The sequence below is a fragment of the Nothoprocta perdicaria genome, unplaced genomic scaffold (genome assembly GCF_003342845.1).
Source record: "Nothoprocta perdicaria isolate Ctin4 unplaced genomic scaffold, notPer1 scaffold_195, whole genome shotgun sequence".
Lineage (NCBI taxonomy): Eukaryota > Metazoa > Chordata > Aves > Tinamiformes > Tinamidae > Nothoprocta > Nothoprocta perdicaria.
The window spans coordinates 427,268-450,795 of record NW_020455149.1 but is presented as its reverse complement, the minus strand read 5'-3'; the positions used below and the strand labels follow the sequence as shown (position 1 = coordinate 450,795).

The window sequence follows — 23,528 nt, the reverse complement described above, 5'->3', positions numbered from 1 at the left end:
CTCTTGCATTGATTAGCTGTAACATTGTAAATAATGTTTCAAATGTCCCACTACTCAAAATTATTTTCTGAAGGTTGAGGTTAAAAGGTAATATGTTCATATTTACTTTGATATTAATAATTCATATTACATAGGACATAATATTAACTTTGTTGATTGACCGATATTTTGTTTTTAGTCTGTCTTTACTGCACAGTATTCCCATCCTTAAAGTTTATTTTGTTAAATATTTTGACTGTAATATTGATGTAAAATGTTAAGCAGTCTTAGATCTGTATGGGTGCTATTAAAAAGTGTATGATTTTAATAAACTGCAGAGCATCTCAATGCCTGCTGTGCATGTTGGACCATATTATTTTTTTACATGAGGATTTAATATTACTCGCTAGATACGATGTGGATTTGTTAGGCTTTTTTGTTTTTGATTTTGTTTCTGGAAACTYAGAGCACTTTCACAGCCATGTAATTGGGTAGCTTATGCAGCAGAGGGTTGTTGCAGTTTCTCCTATGGGAAATAGAGATCATTCGTTATCAAATGTTTTTATGCAGGCTTTTAGACCAGCTTTTTTGTGTATGTGTTATTGTAGTTGAAAAGGATTTACCACACCCACTATGAAGTATTTGAAGCCGTTTGTAGACCTAAATCCTCTTTTTCCTTGACTTTGTTTCTCAGACCACCAATTCTCCCTAGTCCTTCTCCTTCAAAATCCATTCCAATCCCACAGCCCTTCCGACCAGCAGATGAAGACCATCGGAATCAATTTGGGCAACGCGACAGATCCTCTTCAGCCCCCAATGTTCACATCAATACAATCGAGCCAGTCAATATTGATGTAAGTATTCATGAAAAGTTTGGGTCAGAAATGGTGGATTTTATTTTTCCTGCCCATAGCAGTGCATTAATTTTTAATATGCACACAAAAGTAGTGAATTTTTAAGCTAATTCTTTGTGGCCTGTTAAGGCTCTTCATAGATACCAGATAGGACAGCTTTTGCTGGTCAGAGCTGTAAGAGTGAAAATAACCCTTTCTCCAAGACCAGAAACTATATTTTGCCAATGCTCTCCTTGTTTTTTCAGAGCCACACTATCGTAATCCATTGCTTATTTCTTAAGAATAGTCCCAAGACTTGTACTGCTAGCTGTACCTCTATATTAAGAATCTAAAAGCCAGTAGCCAATCTTATAGAGCTTTTCTATGCCTTTATATATCTGATTATATGAGATAATCTTTTTTTTTTWWWAAATATTTGGGCTTAAGAGTAGTTTCCCTGACATGGAAAGAGATGTGTTTATTGCTGTAAGCGGGATTCAGATTTACTGAGTGTTGCTTTGGATTTCAGGAACGAGGTTTTTTATGATTTATAAAGCATCCAGAAACTACTACAGTTAATGTGTTTGTCTCATTTTTGAAATTTCTGGGTGCTGAATTGTAATACTTCATAACCATTGATATTAGGTATAATGCCAGCCAGCACCTTTCGAAATGTTGGTTATGGCATTCTCATTGCAATTTAGCTCACATATAGGATTTGTTTTTTTACCCCCAAGTCCACTTTTTAGAAATTATTCACTTGTCAAGTGAGCAGTCTTGAAGCTCCCTTGGACACTGCAGAGCACAAAGCTGCTTTTGCTTTGAGTGAAAGCTGATAAGTTAGCTGCCTATTCAGAGTTGGCTGCACAGTCATTTGCATGTGGTGCGTGGCACTGGGTGCAGCTGAGAGGCAGGACCGGTGAGTTCAGCGACACAGCGAGCCTGTGAAGGAAAAAAATACTCGTGTGGCCATTGCCTAGGTACTCGGATGTAAAAAATAAACAGCAGACAAACAAAAAGCTTAATGATGAAAATGGACCTACAGATGGAATTTGCTGGAATTGTTTTCTGTTGAGAAAACTGCTATTTTTAGTGTGGTTTACTTGCACTGTGAGTAGTTTGTGAAAGATTCRGTTAACAGTGGACAGCAAGTGAAGGGCAATTAGTCATTTCTGAAAAGAACCACGTACATCTGAGTATGTAAATGACATACTTTATTACTAAAAAAAAAAAAAAAAGCAGAACTCATTTATTTACCTCAATAGCTCAATAGAGGGAATAGATGCCCCAACTTCCAATATRCAAGTTCAGCTATTTTGTGTGACCAGCAGTGTAACTAGAAAGCTTGGTTCAATATTTCTTCTTGCATTTGGGCCAACTGCATGATTAAATCATCATTTTCTTGCCAGCGTCTGTTGTGTGCCTTTCAGTTTGCTGCTGGGAGAGTCTGTCTTAWATTAAACAGTTTTGAAAAACGTAATACTTCTTATGGCTAGTTCTTTGAGTTGCTGTTGTTAGTAAGTCCAGATAAGAAACAACTTTTATTTGCTGGACAGTGTAAATAGTCTTGGATTCTAATTTCCCCAGTTTCCCTCTTTATTCTGAAATGTAAGTAAGAATATGGGGTTTGGAAACAGTTTTTTTTTTCCTTATTTATAGGACTTGATTAGAGACCAGGGTTTGCGAGGAGAAGGAGGTAAGTAGTATTTAAACTAGCTCCTGTGCTGTATTTAATTCCGCAGTTGCTTTATCCCTTCCCTTTGTCTCCTTCCTTCTGCAAAACACAGACACAAGGGGGAATATGACTAGAACAAAAAGTGAATTTCCGTTTGCTTGTCCATAATCTTAGTAGCTGTCTGAGAAAGGTTCGAGTCATTTGCCAGTCATTCTGGGAGTGGGGGAGACAGAAGGAGAAGAAGTTTGAAAGCGGCTTAGCTTTAAAATTGACTTCCACTTCAGGATGTTTTTGCTCGCACACAGTGTCTCGCTCACACGACTGCACGCAGATATGCTGTGACTCCCGACTCTTTCTTAAAGATTTTAATGCCTGTTGCTGCCCTTCCACCCACGGGCACAAGAGGGGCTTTGCTTTGAAGCCCGTTGGCACAGCAGATGGGCCTGCCTTATGAACTGCTGCCTCCTAGAGCAGCGTGAGATACTCCGCTTCTTCTCCCCCTCTGCCCGCGCTGAGGATGCTGCTTTGCTCTCGTGCATGCCTGTGCTGGCCAGGAACCAGGCTCTGTTAGGGCCTTCAGTTACCATCGGGTCCCCTCGTGTCCCCTGCGGCAACACTGCTGCACGCAGCCTTAATTCACCCCAAAGGCAGAGCTGGTGCCAGAAGGTAGATGTGTTATTCTTCACGTGCTGTGCACAGGTCTGTTTTGCAAAGTTCTCCCACAGGACACAGGTCTTGTGAGGGCTTCTCCTGCCCTGTTTATTCCTTTGAAATGATACAGCAGTATCCAGTAAAAAGGGTAGACATGTGACAGTTTCTCTACCCCCAAATTATTAACACAGTTACCTCCTATTACCTACGATGTGCTTCAGCCATAAGCAAAGCTGGAATTACCGTGATGCACTCCCTCCTYATCTCCAGGGTTTTGTAGCATGAGCTATCACAGTTTTTCCTTCTCCCATCGGAGCCTGCTAGCCAGTAGGATAGTCCCGACCTACTGGTTTGTGTGGGGAGAGCCGTATTTTTATTTTCTAGTGCCAGCAACAGAACACTTTTMAACCCAAAGTCCTTTACCCCTTCAGCCACATGAGTTTAAAGGTGCCAGTTTTAACTGTGTCATATGTCTTGATAGGTTTGGCGCTCCGCAGTTTTGCCCATTTTGTCCAGCATTTAAATGTTGTGCTAGCATGTTGGTTTTAACTCTTGGTCATAAACTGTCTGCTTGGCATCTCAGAACAATTGGCTGTGCCCATTCCTGAAGCAGTGTTTTCAACAATTGACCTTTTTTTCCCCCCCCTCCTTCAAAGTACAGAAGCAATCTATGAATAGGAGTCAAAGCATCCTAGTTATTTCCCATGACTTCTTTCATTTCTTCTATGTGTCTGTCTTTCTGTCTCTGCCTGCCCGTCTCTTTCTCTCTAACAGCCCCTTTGAACCAGCTGATGCGCTGTCTTCGGAAATACCAATCCCGGACTCCCAGTCCCCTCCTTCATTCTGTCCCCAGTGAAATAGTGTTTGATTTTGAGCCTGGCCCAGTGTTCAGAGGTAGTTGGGCTCTTCTTTCTTGTTTTCACCCAAAACAAAATAAGTAAAACCACAGATGCTGTTTGTGCCTCACCCTCACACCGTGTGTATGTAAGTGTGTGAGTTTATCGGAACACCTCTGTTTTGTTTTTCTGCTTGGCCTGGCTGGAATGCTTTGAATGTGCTTTTCACACATACTCACGTTCACCTTTTCATGCTTGAAAATGACTGTAAATACAAAATCTGACTTAAATCTTCTAAAGCAAGGAATTTCGTAGTTGAGGTTTTTGTACGGTCCTTAGCATCATTTTTCTAAACAAAAGTTCTTGGACTTCGTTGGAATGGTTTTAAAGTGGCATCCTTAACTTAGAATTTCCTTGACTGTTCATTTTAAGTCAGTTCAGTGCTTTAGCACTGAGTGCAGTTTTCTATATGCAATAGTCCTTGTTTTGAAAAGGAATCTAGGAAATAAAATGTGAATTACAGACATCTCCATTGATATCTTGTTAGGTCTCAAGCTTTTCAAGTAATGCCAGATTCTAGTATATACTTTTTTGAGAGGTTTATTATTACTGCACTGGAACACAGGATGATTTAGATCAGCCTCTTATTACTTCTTATTCAGTAAAGTTCCAGTGAAATATTTGTGTCCTGAACTGCAGAAAATACAACTTCTGTTTTTCACATTATTGACTTGGAAATAATTCAGACCTAAAGCTGTCAATGGATCGGTTGTATTTCACAAAATCCCAGAAATCTGACAATTTCATATACTGGAAGAAAAATGACTCTTGTATAATAGCATGGAATCTGAATTTTTCGTGTCTGCACACATGCAGGAGTGGGTAATTCAGTGCATGTAGTGTGTGGTTTTCAAATGCTACCACCTTGGCTGTTTCAAAGACTTTTGTTTCAGAGTGTATCAAGAGATGTTCACTTTATGAACTTTCAAAATTTTTTCCAGATTTATTTTTGGAGGAAGATAGGTGTTCCCAACACTCAAACTGACTGTGGAACGGAGTGGGTTAAACGTAGCATCAAAGCTCTAAGTAATAACTTAAGTCCAGGATTATCCTGGAAAACAAGCCTCCTGATACTACTATGAACAGAAAACTGTAATTTTTTCACCATGTGCTATGTGAAGGGTGAATACTGTGCTAGTATTTATTTGTATTTAAAAATATAATAGGATCCTCTATTTACCTGTACTGAAACTCTGTTCTAGTAGAGCTTTGACACTACAGAGCAAAGCTGTAACAGAGTAAGCTTGGGAAAAAGTCCTTTAAGCTTTCTTTAACCATTCTTTAACCTGCTGGCTCCCAAGAACTTGTAAATGTTGTTATTATGCCCAACATATAAATGTTGTCATTATGCCCAACATGCATTTTTATTGCTACGTTAGCCTGGGGATCAAATTTTATGGGTTGCACGTGTTGCTCTGTTGTCATTGAGCACTTCCACATGTATGGATTTTAGCTAAATAAGGAGAGATGATGATTAGTGTAGTCTGATGAATCAGTTCCCCCAGAGTGACTGAACTCAAGTTATAAAAGTTAAAGCAGAATCTGAATTCGGGTTGGCCCCGGGAGACTCTGCAGGTAGGAAGGAGCTTGTGGAGGAGTGTGAGGAGGAGCAGTCTGCACCACCTGGGCCCTCTGCCACCGGGCTGGGCTCGGAGAAGGCACTGGGGGCTTCATAGGGTCACAAACTCTGTTTGGCAGAGCAGCATAAATGTAATTAACAGCTGCCCCTATTCAATGTCCTTTGCGTTGGGACTGTCAGCATAATCTTGTTGTTAATAACTGTAGTGTGTTTCTAAAAGCAGCGGCAGCACAACTGAATTTTTCTATTTGGAAAGAGGCATTGGAGCTGTGAAGCACAGCCCCTATGAGTGACATTTTCCTACATAGCTTTGCTTATAAAACATGCATGCTACAGATGTACTGTATTCTTTGTATTTTACAGAATATGCTTCAAATAGCTAACCAAAGCATTTGTTCTTAAAAAAATCTTTTCTACAATCCTTTATTTGTAAGAGCTCTCTGCTAACAGAACTTTAAAACAGCCAATTTATTTCTGAGGTGGCACTTGGAGACTCAGCTAGAAAACATTTATATATTTTGCATTAAGTCTATTTTAATTCCAAAGTAGAGTATCTCAGCTATTTCTTGAGCTCCCAGAAGGTTAGCTACTAAAAGTCCTGAGAAGCAGCTGCTGTTAACTGAAATGCTACTACTATTTTTCTTCTCAAAGAAACTGGTGGGATTAAAAAATACATACTTTTTACTTAAAGAAACATTGTCTTTCTGATAGTTCGCAAACAAGAGACTGAGGACTATCTGGTATATAGGGATGTTTGCTATAGACTTTGCCTCTTCCTGTTGCCCGAGTGAGACTTCAGTGCTGATTTAGTGTTAGCACAACATTCCTGAAGTATGTATTTGTTCCCCCTTAACATTTACATTGATGTTTGGAGATGCATCTTAAACAYGATTCTTGCACTCAGTAAGTTCTTACAAACCGCCTTCTTATAAGCACAGATAAAGTTGTGCTGTTTCTGAAATCTAGGTTCAGCTGCAGGTTTGTCTGCAACGCCTCCCGCCTCCTTGCCTGGGTCACTCACCAATGTGAAAGCGTTACAGAAATCCCCAGGACCCCAGCGGGAGAGGAAGTCGTCCTCATCCTCGGAAGACAGGAATAGAATGGTAAGCACCTATGGCACTGCTCACCAGTAACCGCGTTGCACCCCAAAGCCTTGCTGTGCTTCTTGCTTAGTGCTAGCTAGCTAAGCTAGCTAAGTTTTAACTTCTCCCACCGTATTTCACAAACAGGGAATATTCTGTAGTGATTCTCAAATGTAGCTGTACCTAAAAATTGCCGTATTTTAAAGTTCACATTTAACTTTGTTAATTTTTTAATTCTTACTCAGTGATGAAACATCTTTTTTATTAAGAGTTTCTCATTTTTTGCTAATTTTGACATTGCCAAAAGTCTATGAAAGATATTTCACGTCAGGAGATTGTTTAGTATGTACTCTTACATGCCTAGCTTGAAAAGAATAAAGATTGAGTTGTAATTCAAGCATTTAAATACTTACTTTGCAGTTAAATGCAATATTTGAAAGAAAAGCTATTTCAAGATTTTYATGATATATAATACTGATACTGATAAAATACTGGTCTTTAGCAAAGAGTTTAGAATGGCAGACCTTAAAATGTTTCCTTTCTTTTTTTGTTTGTGCCAAGAAAACCCTTGGTCGGCGAGATTCAAGTGATGATTGGGAGATACCAGATGGCCAGATCACAGTTGGACAAAGGATAGGGTCTGGATCCTTTGGAACGGTCTACAAAGGAAAGTGGCATGGTATGTGGCTGTCTTGGCGAAGGGTTAGGCTCAAGAAAGTGACATTATCTGAATGTTTTCTAAATTAACTGCAGTGTGTTCAATTCTAAACTCTGTATATCCTGATGAATGATGTAATATTCAGGGTAAGGATGAAACACAGTTACGAGTGAAGCTGAAGTATCCAGCTCACTGAATTAGAATCCCAAGAGGGCCGGGAGGTGSAGGGGGAGGCTCATTTTTCCATTACGGTGGTTGATTTCAGCACTGCTAGAAAAGAGGGTATCTCAGTATTTGCTCTGTGTAGCATTTTCACAACTTAAGATTCTGTACCAACAGCACTTTTTAAAATTTGCTTTTTTAAGGTGATGTGGCAGTGAAAATGTTGAATGTTACAGCACCTACACCTCAACAGTTACAGGCTTTCAAAAATGAAGTAGGAGTGCTCAGGTAAGAATATTTTTAATGGCTTATAACCATAAGTTACACTTCAGTAACATTACATTTTGTATTTCTGTTAGAACATATTGGTGTTACTCCTTTTTTGTGACGACACCTTGAACAGAAAATATGACTCGCAATTTTTAAATGTTTCTTTGTATTCACTGCTAATTCTTCCTTCCCCTGCGTGTGTTTGTACAGTCATGTTGTGAGTGCACCAATTTTTTGGTATTACAGTATTCACAGGGCGCAGTCACGCCTAAGTGTGTGCTGTAAGGCCCTTCTTTCTTCTTTGTGTACACTTTGGCATTGAAGGCAAGCGTGATTAACTGTTGTTTTCCAGCAGCACCGCTGCTCATAGATTCCACTGTTTAATTATTTCTTTTCAGGAAGTGACTCTTCTTGTTTTATTTTGTTTTTTAAATGTATTTCTCATGAAGTAACTCCTTGATTTTTCATTCATGTTTCCTGCTTGTACTTTCTCAGAGAAAGTATTTGTCTTGGGTTCAGTTCCTTAAAGATCCGTCCACACAATACAGTAGAATATTTATTGGAGAAGACAATTGTTGCCCAGTTACTGTCTTGGCACTAACTCTGCTTTAGGAAACAAARTAAAAAGAAACCTGTTGTCTCTGGGAAACTGGTGTTTTGAGCCTGGTGCCACTTCTGAAAGAGCATCTGCAGTCAGATGCATGGTGAAAAGGGGACAGTCAGCCCCTTCCCTGTAGAAATGTTGTAAAAGCTCAAAACCTGTAGCTGCAAGAGGAGGGGCTGAAAGGGCTGTGCTGTAACCAATACCTGGGCGTAGTTTTTGCCATATCTGTTCAGGAGAAGTTACTGGAAACCAAAGTTTCATGTCAGAAATCTTGCGTTTCATTCCTAGTCCAAATGTCTTCTGGAGACCTCCTAGCTGCACTCCAGCCTTTCCCTGCTGATGATCATTTCTGCACTTATGGTAGTCAGCTGTCCTGTCCTTCAACCCAAGCAAGCTAGATTTTTTTTAGAAGTGTCCCTTTTCCTTTACACTTTAACAGTATTTTTTTGTGCTTTGAGGTTGAATTTGTGAGAAAGTGCTGATTTCTATTGACTCTGCAGTTACTCTCACCACCACTTGACAAATCCTTGAACCTGAAAAAGGTACTAGTGCCGAACTGTTTTGAAAGAAAAATACCTTTCTTTTTCCTCAKACACTGAGCAAGTTAGGAAATACCCCAGCATCCAGAAGTGTGTCGTCTTGGTAATCTTTATTTGGCTTGTTTAGAGAATAATAGTTCCTCCCCAGTCCCATTTGACAACACTAAGGCTGTCATTGGATAGTCAGGAGGATCTTTCATATTTCACAAGGTATCAGTAGATTCTTTCGGGCTTTGAAACCGCTGATATAACCCCCTCTAGACTGTTCTTTTTGAACTTTTTATGCCTGGAGTAACTTCTTCTATGACAGAAGTTTGATTCAGGCTTTACTGCTTCTTCCAGTGCTGCTTGGAACCAAGTTCTTACAGAATATTGTATCCTACTGGAGTACAAGAATATCCATTTTTCATATCCTCAGTTTTCATTTCCATCCTCGCTTTCATGGTGGCTCCACATATGTTCATATCAAACAAAGTGCTAAGAAAAACCTGAAACCTTGTCAGGAAAATGTACCRTTGTTTTCTGAAGGAAAAGGTTGTCCTTTCTGGAAGCCTCCAAGACTGCAATTTGGTTTTAGATGTCCTCTGTGTGAGTGGCAGCATCTCTTAGCTGGAAGGAGGTTACGCAGGAGCGGGCCTGGTTTCAAACCACTGCTGTGCCCACATGGACCCAGCAGTAGCAGTGTCTTCTATCAGTCGCCTGCTGGGTCGCCTGCAGATGCAAGAGGCAGCAGGGCTTGCTCCACAATAGCTGTTCCTTGTTACCACTGTAAGGAAGACCAAAGGCTSCAATAACTCAGCAGATAACTCAGCAATAATTAGTTGCCATGTTATTTTAGGGAAAGCTGAGCTCTACTAAAGAACTTCTATTTAGAATAAATTCATTTAGGCTGTGATAGCTCCACCTATTTTTTTTTTCAGTGATTTCCTCCACATTTTCTTTTCCCAACAGGAAAACGCGACATGTGAATATCCTGCTTTTCATGGGTTACTCAACAAAGCCCCAGTTGGCTATTGTTACACAATGGTGTGAGGGGTCCAGCTTATATCACCATCTACACATCATTGAGACCAAATTTGAAATGATCAAGCTAATTGATATTGCACGACAGACTGCACAAGGCATGGAGTAAGTATCATGCTCTTTGCTTGCAAATGAAGGCTGCGACGATGCTTAAACTTAAGCTTAAGGTTCTGAAGTTGTGTTGTAAGCTGTGAAATCGTGTGTCTTCTGCTTCCAGGACAAACAAAATGGTAGCAAGAAATCATTTTTATCTTTAATGGGAACAGCCATTGTTACCAATAGCTTATTTAAGAATCCTTTCCAAAGAACCAAGTCATTAACTTTAAAGTAGTGAATAAGCTATTAATTACTTTGTGAATAAAGTTTTTTTGTTATTTATATATGAGTAAACATCTATTGAATATTAAACATCTGTTAAATTGAAAAGTGATGAATTATGTAAAACAAGAGTGAATCTGGAGTTTGCATTACCTTCATTACCTCCTTAGAGCCTATATTTTCCCTTTAATAATTTTCCTGTTTAAAACTGTAGCATATATTAATCTCAAGGCAGATAGTCTTATAGTAGATAGTAGAAGGTAAAATACAGCTTTTTAGAAAAATTTAGCCCTACTAGTGAAAAGAATCAATTTATAGTTAGTTCCTCTCATTTAAGTATTGTAGCTCTCTGTTGAATAAAATAATAGATTTCAGCATTTGGAGAAAACGTTTATTTTATTCTAAGATGCTTTTTGGAGTAATCATTACTCCCATAAACAATACAGAGTAAAAATTTGCAGAACTAAACTGATATTCTGTGTCAAAATCAGACCACTGGTGTAAGATCAGAGAAATTACCCTCCAGCAAGAAAAMTAGTAAAATGATTGAAATTAATAGTGCCATTTCAAAAACAGGATAACCCAAATACTGTGTTTTTGTGTGGGTGTGTGAGGGGATGGGAAGGGGCTTCCAGCAACTGCCCTGCAGCTCCTGCTGGCCCGCCAGTGTGCCCAGGCTCCTTGTGCAGGCAGAGACGATGCAGCAGCCCTTCTGTAAGCGGGAATCGAAGTGGCCACTGAGCTGGGGCTCCTCTGGCCGGACTGTGCCCCTCTCACTGAGCAGACCAGGGCCACAGGAGGCTCTCTGGTTGCCTGGCCTAGGCTAAGCCTGTGTCGTGCGGCAGGGACGCTCCTCCGTACTCCCTGCAGCCTCTTTATCCCGTCGCCAACAAGGAAATCTCTTTCCAGCCCCGTGCTGATAAAGAGAGGTCAGTGTATTTGTGGGGTGCACTCTGGGAACCGAGAAGCACTTTGTATCCCACAGCTTAAAAACAGCTCGCCTGCAGCTGTGAGTTTTCTTCCAGGTGTCTGACRGTCACCACAAAGCCTGGGGCGCAGAGCCTCCAAGCCTGAATGGCATGTCAAAACCCACTGAAATGCTCTGATTTTGGTTCGAATATTGCTCAAAAAACATCACTGTGTAATAGGTATTTTTCTGTTTTGTTTTGATTTAATTGTTCAGTAGCACCAGGTTTGAGCTGGAAATACAATTTGTTGTTGTTGTTATTCTTGACTGTAGGAGGAACCGTCATGGGTAACAGGTTCTACCACCTTGACAAACGTGTGCGTTTTGAATGTGTGAAGTTTGTGTTTCAGTAATATGGTAAACTTTGAGCTGTTGGTTAGTGAAATATCATTTAACTCACCCAGTCTGTGATGTTCCTTTTCAGTTATTTGCATGCCAAGTCAATCATCCACAGAGACCTCAAGAGTAATAGTATCCTTTCCCACCAAAGTGACTTGGAACATGACATCAATCTTCTTTCTTTTTGTCTGCCAGAAATGAGCTTACTAATGTGAAAACCTGTTCATGTATGAAAATTTGACTGAGAAGGAGTAAAATCATTTAGCAAAGTAAGGAATACCCTTTATGCCTATCAAGAAAGTCATCTGGGCCGTAGTCTGCTGAGTCCTAGTCCAGTCATTACATCTATAATCCTAAAGGACTAATTCAGGGTGCTGATTGCTTAGAATGTGTATYACATGAGGAATTATAACTTCCTTTAATGGTGGTACATGTTGGAAACGTAGGTATAATGCTGCAGTTCCATAGCTGTGTAGAGCTCCTGTGCTGATCTTTAGCATCAGTACAGTGTGTTCGTTTTTCCTTAACGTTTCCTCTTCAGATATTTTTCTTCATGAAGACCTCACAGTTAAAATAGGTGACTTTGGTCTAGCTACAGTGAAATCACGATGGAGTGGGTCCCATCAGTTTGAACAACTATCTGGATCCATTCTATGGATGGTAAGTCGTGGGGAAATGGCTTTTTGTTTTAAGCAATTCAACTACCAGCACATGGACACATCTTCAGCTGGAAAGGCCAGGCAGTAATGATGAAATGAATAGATGCTTTTCAGTTCTTCTTTAAGCACATGTTTTCCAGGAGTCAGCAAAAAACTTAGATGATATTATGCTCTGTTTTGAGGGTTAAAACTTGAAGGAAAATTGTAGCTGAGGAAAAAGAATCTGATTAATCAAGAGCTGAGGAGAAGATGAGAAAAGCCATGAAAAGCTTCCTTACGAAGGAGCAGGGGAATCATCTAAAAACACCCAAAAAGGGATTTTTTGGGGGAAACAGCCAAAAGTAACRTGCTGTTAACATTTTAAGTATCCAAGCATAGTTACAGTGAAGAGCAACTCTTCATGAAAAGAATTTTTGTGATCTGTTGTACAACTCAACTTCCTCTTTTTTTATCCCTGAAGAATGTGGGKTTTTTTTCAGTATTTTTCAATGTTGTTATAATTCAAGTTTCAGGATAGTTTCTTAGCCTCTATATCATATAACCGTAAAGGGATCAAGCTAAAGAGAACYCATCCGGACAAAGGCACCAAGCTAAAGAGAACCAGTGGATCTTAGGATTCGTGTCCAAGCGCCCTCTGTGCCAGGACCCAGTAACGTCTGAAGCCAAGAGYAGCCCTTGCACCTTGGACCAGTCTGTATTTTGTACCTGATGTGTGAGATGCAGCGTGACAAGGTGAAACAAAACCTGCTTCTTTTCTTCTATGGTACAGGCACCAGAGGTTATCAGGATGCAAGATAAAAACCCCTATAGCTTTCAGTCGGATGTCTATGCGTTTGGCATCGTTCTGTACGAGTTGATGACTGGACAGTTACCATACTCAAACATCAACAACAGGGACCAGGTAAAGGGGGCAGGGGGTTTGGGGATGGTTTGACTTTAATTTCTTGGTCTATTACTGTAGGCCAACTGTGGTCTCACGCAGAGAATGATTTAGCCTTGTGCACATGCTGGTGCTTTGGAGATGACACTTGTACATTTTTTTACCTCTGCCTCAGCCCCATAGCACCAGTACACCTACTTTTCTTGAGTTATTTTTTGTTCTTTTTACCTCAAATATAGGTTTTCACATTCTGAGCCGGTTGCCAGGATACTTATTAGGGAGAGAACATATTTCTTAATAGTAATCTGGTTTAGAACAGTTCTGCAAAGGAGAAGTGATTTTCCATATGTTCACAGTACCCTCCCCTCCCCACATCCCCCCCGTTTTCTTTTTCCCTCCTGAACTGCACAGAGTAATAGCTCAGGAATAGGAGCAGCAAAACRGAGCAGCAGTCATTTCACTGAGTGTCTTGTATTTATTTCAGTCTCCAAAAACGCCTGCACCATCTAATGGGTATTGAGGATTCCAGCACCTCTCAAATACTGCTTGATAAAGTGTCTGACTTTTCAGTGTGTGTCTGTCCTGTAGGACAATTACTTGTSAACAAATATTCCATAAGTCTAGAGATACCCCACACCTGTGTGTTGCTATATGAGAGCCATCTTCAGGAAGGCTTGTCTCATTTCAGTTTTCTAGTCTGGAAACGAGATGTATGCGACAAGGCCTTTGGTGCAAAGTATTCCATGTCTRGGTAGTGATGATGTATTTACGTTGTATTTGGATTCGCCTCCCTCGGGTTTTGTTTTGTTCTTTTTTTTTTTGATGGTGTCAGTACTTGAGAACTGCAACCATAGCAACGTTCATGTGAGAATGCCATTTTGTAAGGCTGCTTCCCTGCGCGTCAGAGCRCTTCATCCCGATTCATCAAATGTGGAGCAACTTGTTTTCTCTCCACTTCATTTCTTTTGAAGGAAAGGAAATGTCCAGATTCCTGGCCAGATGGCTGCAGCCTTTTAAAAGCAGTATCTGTTTTATTTTCACCTTATGAGATTTGCATCACRAGCCCTAGAGATGTGGGTGCCCAGAACCAAGTACTGAGACAGGTTTTAGATCACAAGTGAGGCCTAGATACCGAACGTGACCTGATGTGTTGGGTTTTATCAGCCCCAGCTTTCCACAGAGCAGGTGCTGAGCGTCCACAGTAACTGCTGCCTCGCAGCAGACATCCCGGGGAGCAAAGTGCCATTTTCATTGCACATCATGATGTCTCTGACCTGAAGAGATTTCCATAGAATGACTAGGGCTGGTCTTGTGGTGGCATTCTCCTTAGGTATTTAAAGTTGCTCTGTATTAATAAAAAAAACGGAATCAAAAATATTAAAGAATTTGGAGTAGTTCCCAGTAAAATACTGTAGCTTTAGAGTRAAAACTAACTCTTAACATGCTGCTAGATGTATTTGCAGAAGTAGTAAGGGATAAGATAAAATAGTCTTTACTATGAAACATTGCTGTGGYACTTTGGAACTTCTAGATAAACCATGTGGGAGTTTCATGCTCCCTCTCCATGCAAATCCAGATGCAAATAAGTTCAAAAGTTCAGAAAAGACCAGAATTACATGGGTATAAATAACATCTCAGGCAAACTACTCTTCTATGTGCTGTTTTGCCYTTGTGTCGAGATATGAAATGGGTCCATTTCATTAACCAGTGAGGCGTCGTACCCCTGCTGCAGCTGCAGTGGGGCTCGGCTTGGCTCCCCTGGGAGGACGAGTTGGTGTCAGGGGGCTGCTGAACTGAAGCTGCTCTGCCTCTGACCTTGCCTTGACGTGACCATGTTTGCTGACTTTTTTCATATTCTTCATATAKGCAAAAAAAAACCCCAAAGACAAACCAGGTTTAACACTTCATTTTCGTACTTTCTGTTAAGTGACATCAGGTCTGTGCTAAAGTTTTAGCCCCAGGCCTAAAGCAAACTCTCAGTTTTAAAGTTTTTGCTGTAAAAAGAAAATACTGTCTTTCTAAATGCACTACCAAACCTGACTTGGAGTAGTTTCCACAAAGAAGAGCCAGGCTCTCCCTTGTTGTTGCTTTCTTTTAGTTTGTTTGGGATTTGGGGAAGTGTGGGATGGAAAGAAGCTTCTCTGGTGAAAAAGAATAAGGGGGTTGTATTCAAAAGGTAAGGGCATTTTAGATATTTAGAGTCCATATGTTTCCTAAAATGCTACTAGGTATGAACTTGCTGTCAACTTCTATAATATGAGGCAAGTTAGTATTTTATTTTTAGGTATTTGTTCCTGTTATGGAGTTGCCTTTTTTTAAACTGTTTCTGTCACCCAGGAACTGTGCCTCAGATGGCTATTCCTATAAATGGCAACTGTTTATGAGCATTTAGGCTTCACCTAAATTCACCTAAATCTCTCTCTCTCTTTTTTTTTTTTTTTTTTTTTTTGGTTAATTAAAAAGGAAAGGAGGAGAATTGTAACTTTTTCTCTGCATTTTTCTCTGCACTGCACTAGGCAGGTCAGCCAGCATTGCTCCCAGGAACTTGGTGACTGCAGCAGCAGATACTACTTTCTAGGAGTAGAAAACTTGCTGGTAGAAATAAAATAGCCTAGAAAAATCCAGTAAGATTCATCATGTTTCTTACTTGTTACACTGTTTAATGCACTCATCTCCCCTCATCTCTTCCCCTAAAATGCAGATAATATTTATGGTGGGACGAGGATACCTATCTCCAGATCTCAGCAAAGTACGGAGCAACTGTCCAAAAGCTATGAAGAGACTAATGGCAGAATGCTTAAAAAAGAAAAGAGATGAGAGACCCCTTTTTCCACAGGTGGGAAATGTTCTTAGTTGATTTTACATCCCAAATAGGAAAAAAATAAAGGTCAATTATGAGCTTGTTAGCCAGGTCAAGGGGTTTTTTGTTTCTTTATCAATTGAGTGTTCTGACAGGGCTTCATAAGAGTCCTGTTTTGGTAGCTAACTGTTTGGTTAATGCTACTTAGTTAGAAATGTTCATATTCAAGCTTAAAAGCAGGTATTAAAATTTCTTGTATAATTGGAAAAGCGTTTATGTGTTGGAGAAAATTATACTGAGCAATAGTGGAATTAATAATTGTAGTAAGGCACTAATATTTCAGAGTTAGATTTGTGATAACTTTGCCACAAAACTGGATTTATTATCCCTGCTAAGAAAAGGCATGGATTCTAAGAGCTGGCTTATTTTTCATTATTTAATCAAAATTATTTATTTAATGGCTTTTTTAAAAAAAAATAAATATTCAGAATCAATGTCAAAAATACAGAGCTCCCCCTACTGGCCTCATAGTAGTTAAATGTTAAGCAAACCACTTCCAACTTTTATTTGCAGGGATGATGTAGGTACTRTAAGCAAGGGGGTAAAGATAGTCATGAAGCTCACAGAGAGAAATTAGTATGTCTTTCTAAAGGGGAAAATGTGCCTTCCAAAATGTCCTTTTCAGGCTTATGAGAATATRTAAATATCAGAGTGCAAAGTATTAGTCTGTTTTTAAGTGTTTCTATTTGAATGTGTGTATAAATATTTATCTGTAAGTAATTGGTGTTCTGCCATTGCCGGAATGAGACTGCTCACAGTTTTGGAACCCGAGCTCTGATCGCTGATTTTCTCCCCGTTTCAGATTCTTGCCTCCATTGAGCTTCTGGCCCGGTCATTGCCAAAAATTCACCGCAGTGCATCTGAGCCCTCCTTAAACCGGGCTGGCTTCCAGACGGAGGATTTTAGTCTCTATGCTTGTGCTTCTCCCAAAACGCCCATCCAGGCAGGGGGATACGGTGGGTTTCCAGTGCACTGARACGACGTGTGAAAGCGTGTGCCTGTGTGTCTGTGTGCTGCTGCGTGCCCACGGGGGCAACACATGGAGGGGCTCGGTTCCTACCAGCTGTTCGTGAAGGTGGGCTGAGGGAATGAAAATGCACTGCCTAATGCAGTGTCCAACATCAGGTGTCCAAAGCACAAAGTTCGTGCCGGTGAGGGATGCCTTGGGACCAGCTGGCACAAGAAGAACTGTAAGGTCACTTAGGAGAAATGGGAAAAGTCACTTCAAAAGAAGCAAAAGTCATCCTGAGGTCACAGGTTTTCATTTTTGCTTGTTGTGTCATATTTTGGCAGGTTTACTGATTGGAGTTAGTTACTCAGTGATGTATTTAAGTTTCATCTGCACAAGCTGCCTTCATTTTTTTTTTCCAGTTGAGGACATGATATTTGAGCAATAGACGTTAGATTATTCACTTACTAAYTGTCTCATCTGTGGGAAACGAGGTGGAGAAATAAACCAGTGAAAACTTCTTGTGGTCAACAGAAGTTAGCAGATACAACACGGAATGCAAAGAAAGACATTAGTGACTTTCTGAAAGTTGAGGTTTAAAATAGTGCTGCTTAGAGAATATCTCCTCCTGCAGAGTGGTGCTTTGGGTTTTATTTGTTTAGGGGTTTTGCCTAAATGTTCTGATGTGCTATAGTTTAGGTATCGCAGGGTTTTCCTACAAGGCAACATAGAAGGAATTCCGAATCTCTATTTTGCTGAATTGCTGTTGCTTATAATGATCCACATAACCATCATTTAGCAAGGATGTCAGAAAAAAGTCTGAAGCAGTACCAAATTCTTYAAAAGAAATACACTGCTAGCGCCCCAATAGAAAGAAAAAGACCATTTGAAAACACAGCTGTTTTCACAGAAATCAATATTATTCCATGAACTCCRTTAAAATGAAACATTTTAGTAACTTCCATATTATTAATACTGCTGAGCACACACTGTTCAGTGAGGGATCATACAAAAGCTGCTAGTTTGACTGGAAGAGAGTCGGTCAGACTAGGAACCGACCTGAGAAAGCGAGAAAACCCAGCGAGATCTTRTCAGCTTGCTTGAAAGGCGCTTTTTCGCTGGACCTGTTTTCTGGAACTGGTAATTTGGAACAGTGGTTCAGGTTATGTGACTCCCAATCTTGGGAGTCAAACAGGAAAATAGTAACAACTGTGGTGTTACACCTTTATGCAATCAAGTGTTTCAAACTGTTAGGCCTTTCATTTTCACAGATTATTCTGCACCAGAAACAAGCTATTGCAGTTTTGCTAGGCCTTCAAGGGCCAGAAGTGCCCTTAATGGCTATTATAGAGTTCTTTGCACTTCTACTAGCACTAGGCTTTTATATTAGATGAGAAGTTAAGGAAAAAAAAAGTTTTCTGCTCTCTTCCTGGCTACTAAGTCTTTTAAAGCAGGAGGTGGAATTCATTTAGGGAGAGATAGGTAATTTCTACGTTTTTCTAACCTGGTTTTAATGGCTTTTTTGGCTTCTATTGTTGGAACAATTTTGGAAGTAAGCTTTCTTTATTTCATTATGTTGTGCAAGAAAATTCAGCTGTAGAAATCCAGCTCTATGGAAACAGTTATTGAAGATGAAAGTTATTATTGTCTTAAGAAATCTATTTCCTGTCTTTCTGATACTTCTACCTCATCCTGGCAGGCCTATCTTAAAATGAAAACAGGACTTAGGTGGKTTTTTTTTCCTTTTATCCATTAAGTTTTCCATTTCAGAGAGCTGAGAGAAGTGACTTGTAGGCCTTGGGGTCGGCGCTCAGTGTGGGTTGCAGAGCCCATCCCTGTGCCGAGGCGGAGCAGGAGGTGGAAGCGCCTGCGGAAAAGGCTCCCCGGGGCTTCAGGAAAGTGCAGAAGCATCAGCACTGCCCGGCCCTGTCCCGCTCTTTCTAGGGTCTGCCCGGGAAGTTCAAGCAAGATATTCCCAGGAGTAGTGTTTTCCTTGCTGTTGTTAAGGTTATTCTTCAGAGTTATAGGAACTACGTTATGGAAAAGAATGCTGCCATCCTTAGATATATTTGGCCCCGTTTCCTGCTGCATCTGTTGTCAGAGTGTTGGAATTTTTCTTTTGTGACTTGAGGGGTTTTTTTGGATAATGAGTGCTATTCTTGCATCCTTGACAAGAACATTGTCTTTGCTTCGTAAAAAAATGCATTCATGAATCCTAAAATGAGGCTATTTTTTGATGATCATTGCCCTTATCAGACATAAAAGGCATTTGGGCATTGAACTAATGTAGCTTATAATTGCAGTTTCAGTAGAATTTTGGAACATGTATAGGCAGAAAATGCCTAAATTTACCTGTAGATTTGGTCAGGATTCATAAAAAAAGACTGCAGCCCAGCTGTATAATTCAGGAGCAGATGCCTGTAGGTCTTAAACTGGTCTGTAAGGACCCAGGCTTCTGGGGAGAGGCAGTTTATACCATGTGAGATTCATTTTATCTTTACATCTCTTCATCTGGGTAATGTGAGTAGAGAAACAAAAAAATGTCTGCTCCTGGCCTGAGGATACCAGCTATCCACATCAGAGTATGTTCCAAGTTTTTATTTAGTCAATGGAAAGTAGCCGTGTGGAAGATTGCTACAAGAACTGAAGGAAAACTATATTTTTTTCTCCAAACTTTTTTTTTCTGTGTCTGTGAGTGTAATCCAGGCAAAGTAGCAGATTAATTGTAGAAATACTGTCCCTTTGCTAGGTCGGTTGCTCTCTACTCCAGTGGACACAACTGGCATGGACCTAGAAGGGCATCTTCTCACTGGGATCCTTCTGAAAAAGCATGACATCTGCTCTTTGATAAGGGGTGCAATTCAGATGTCAGGTATATATCCCTTAGTGACCTCAGGAGCCCACGTAACTTATAAATTTCTCAGAAGGGACACTTGTAAACTGCATTTTAAATCCTTCCAGGGATAAGGGGCAACTTGTTCCACTCCGAACATGCCCTTACAGTATATCATTTGGGCTCATGAGATAACTTAATCTTTTAGTAGATTTTTGAGTGATTGCATTTGAAATAGTGTCCACTTGCTTCGCATACGACAAACATGAAAAGACTGTAGCAACTAACTCAAAAGCCGTCTGTAAGAAATGTAGATTTTTAAATGCTCTACAGCATGTGGAAATGAATTTCTCGTTGTCATTGAAAGCAAATTTCAGGAGTTCTGCATGGTGGAAGGGAAAAAGCAAAAAAGGGGTGTCTGTCACATGCCCGTCTCAATCGATAAAATAGCCTCATGTCTTTTCACTTCCCAGATTTTCAGATAGGTGTCTTTATAGCACAGCAAGCTGACAGAGTGAGCACGGGCTGGCTCCCAGCCTTGCRCTGGCACATCCTCTCTGATCCCATAACGAGTCAGTTCCGCACAGGGTGCACGGGTTTSCCACCACAGCGAAGAGAGCAGTTCTTCAAACATCATTAGAGAAGTCCCCCCGCTTGGCGTTTGCCAGGTGAGCTCCAGGGTGGCACTGCAGGGAGGAGCTGCTCAGGCCAGGAGGGAAGGTCTCTGCATCTTGGGTTGGCACTGGCTGCTGTAGAACAGCATCCAAAAAATTGCAGGACAGAATTGGGATGATCCTATTCATGCAGGACAAGGTAGGTCAGATGTATTCTCAAAACTGTCATCATTTCATCCGTTCATTGCTCTCAGGCAAGATCTTCCTGTCCAACTAGAAAGCAGTGAATTTGTGGTTCGATTGTCGCTTGGTTGTGGGCATCCTGCATCTCAGGAGCAGCCTACCTGTGCTTGCCCGATGGGGTGTCCTACGGAGGATGAGGGACCAGCTACAGATATTTTACATCTCCAAAACAGAATGGATGACATAAAATACTTTTCAGCTAGTCCTCAAAAAGTTCTGTTAAAACCTAGCAGGATAGAGGGCTCCTGTAACGTAGACGGTCAGAGCCATCTACATTCCTCATGGAAGGAAAGCTGTTGCTGGTAACCACATGTGCAGTCAACGTAATTCCCCTGTTAGATAAACATGTGACTTATCTTGGTCACCTACTTGCTTTGAGACCAGATCAGCATCTGGACTTTGAAGTGGGAGACTTAGCACGATCTTATCACAAAAAAAAAMCTCTCTGCTAAAATGAAATGGRAAAAAAAAAGTCTGAAAATCACCTCTTTATAGCTACTGCACCATTTGAAATACTTCTTGACTTTTGGTCTTGTTTTTCCATTGCCCTTTCATAATTAATGGTTCGTCTTTTATCTTCTGAAATCCCTGGGCAACTATTAAAAGCCAAACTATTAGCAGAAATGGGCTGAAGGACAAGATGAGTAATGAGGGAGCGATCTCTTGTTTATAAATTGATCTTTAATCAGCAGTTTAGGAAAGCACGCTGAAAAATAAATTAAGTAGGGCATGTTTTGAAAGCGAAGTTAAGCATGAATGTCATTCTTAAGAAAAGAGAAAATAAAGCCCCCCATGGCAATATCTGATGATCTTTTGCCCTTCCCCTCTTAAAAAGGGGTTTAGAAGAGAGAGAGGAACAGGAAGAAATAACACAGTACAGCCCAGGCCTCAGGCTCCCCGTGGGGCCGCCGCAGCCCAGGCCTCAGCCTCGCTCCCGGCCTGCTTCCTCTCGCTCACAGCCCCCTCTCGGCCCTGCTTGCTGATTTTCTTCCTGCTCCCTTGTACGGAACCACAGAACCATTATGGTTGGGAAGGACCTTCAGGATCATTGAGTCGAACCATAAGCCCTTCAGCACCCTGCCTGCTAAACCCTGTCCCCGAGTGCCTCATCCACATGGCCTTGAACACTGCCAGGAGGAATGGTGACCCCACCGCTTCCCTGGGCAGCCTGTCCCAGTGCTTCACCACTCTTTCCATGCAGGAATTCTTCCTGTTATCCAGCCTGAACCTCCCCTGTCCAGCTCGAGGCCATTTCCTCTTGTCCTGTCRGTAGCTATTGTGGAGGAGGGATCGATCCCAGCCTCRCTGCCGCCTCCCTTCAGGTAGTTGTAGAGGGCGACGAGGTCTCCCCGGGCCTCCTGCGGACTGACCAGCCCCGCTCCGCAGCCGCCGCTCGCAGGTCTGTGCTGCAGCCCCTGCCCCGGCTTCGCCGCCCGCTCCGCACAGTGCCTGCGCTCCRGGGCCAACGGGACGGAATGGGTGCATAGCATTTCCCACCACTTTGTGTCCTTTTGATTAACACACCTGAATAAATGGTGCTGAGTGAGATGGCAGCACGGGAAAGCAACCGCGCAGAGTTGCTRCTTATTCACTGATTCCGAAGCAAGCAGAGGGTTGAGCTCCACGTTAGTGATCCCTGCCTTCTGCTCCATGAATAGACTGTCTTGTAATTTTTTTCCCCCCTTATTTTTTGCTTTATTTTCCCCCTGGTTTTCCCTCCTCGCATTAGGGCGCTCTGTTGGTGTGTGAGCCAGGCTCAAATACTCTTAATAGCAGTTTAATACTCAGGCACCTTTCTGCATGCAGTCCTTGAAGGTTCCCGTGTGTGCAGAGCAGTTCTTTGTAACAATCCGTCTTCCCACCGCGCCGCAGATCCATTGGCAGCTGACACCTTTAGTGCAGCTGTCACTTTTTTGGACAGTTGTATGTGCAAAAGGGGTTTTACAGTCCAATTAAACAGGCACATTTTATTTCTAAATCCACGATGAATTAGACATGGCTTGAACTTTCAGACCTCTGTCCTGGGACAAATGGGTACAGCTTGCTTGTAAGAAATTCTTTTTTTCAGTAAGATGTGCTGGCTCTGTATTTAATGTTCTTTCACTACGTAGTCTTTTATGCTTTATTTTTAACAGTTTGCATTTTTTAACTTCTTTTGTGTTTAACCTAATGTTCAACTAGTCTGGAGAGAATCTTTGACCACTAATTAATTGAAATCACCTTTTTAAACCAAGCTCTTGTCCTCCCTCTACAGGAGAATTTGCAGCATTCAAGTAGCCACAGCACCATGGCAGCACCCACTCTGTTATTTAAGTCTTGTGTTCCTACAGTTTCTTAACATCCAAACTCTATTCTGCTCCTCAGCACCTAAAGTAATCTAGAAAAGATATCCATAAGCTTAAAAGCGGAGCAGAATGGAACTGCCAGGCCAACACAATGGGAAACCAAACCCAACCAAACCCAAGTACCTTTTTAGGAACCAGAACACCCTGCTGCCAGTGTTTCTCCTCCAACACAAAACACCACATGCAATCGGAGACCCGCAGTGGCTGCCTGTGCCCTTGGCATCATTCCCCGGAGAGAGGAGAGGGCCCTCGCGGTTCGACTTCGGTGCTCGGGCGCGAGGGCACGGAGCTGCTGCTGCTGCTGCTGCACGTCGGGAGCCTTGCTGGGATGCTCTGCCGGGGCTTCCTCCCTCTAACCACGTGTCCTCAGAGGCTGACTGTCTGACGAGCGCTAATGGAAAGGATCACCCTCCGTTCTGCTCTCCTCCCCCCGGTGTGTGCTCGCTGGCTCACGGACAACGCAGCATCCCCTTTTCGGTGCGCTGCAGGCTCGCGCATCCACACCTGCCTCTGGTTCGGGCTGGCGCTGGCGGGAAAGTAAAATTGCGGGGGCATGGAGCTGGAGAAGAC

General features: G+C 41.5%; 1 protein-coding gene across 1 annotated transcript in view; it reads left to right on the top strand.

Moving 5' to 3' along the window:
- The window catches only part of BRAF (B-Raf proto-oncogene, serine/threonine kinase), a 57,398-nt gene extending 33,870 nt beyond the window's left edge, over positions 1 to 23,528 (top strand). The window contains exons 7-18 of the mRNA XM_026037259.1: positions 674 to 833; positions 2,472 to 2,508; positions 6,580 to 6,716; positions 7,257 to 7,374; positions 7,719 to 7,803; positions 9,880 to 10,056; positions 11,661 to 11,707; positions 12,117 to 12,235; positions 13,004 to 13,135; positions 15,816 to 15,950; positions 16,777 to 16,930; positions 22,868 to 23,528. Coding sequence (XP_025893044.1) covers positions 674 to 833; positions 2,472 to 2,508; positions 6,580 to 6,716; positions 7,257 to 7,374; positions 7,719 to 7,803; positions 9,880 to 10,056; positions 11,661 to 11,707; positions 12,117 to 12,235; positions 13,004 to 13,135; positions 15,816 to 15,950; positions 16,777 to 16,930; positions 22,868 to 22,890 — 1,324 coding nt within the window. The 3' untranslated portion in view covers positions 22,891 to 23,528. The remainder of the gene's footprint in view (positions 1 to 673; positions 834 to 2,471; positions 2,509 to 6,579; positions 6,717 to 7,256; positions 7,375 to 7,718; positions 7,804 to 9,879; positions 10,057 to 11,660; positions 11,708 to 12,116; positions 12,236 to 13,003; positions 13,136 to 15,815; positions 15,951 to 16,776; positions 16,931 to 22,867) is intronic.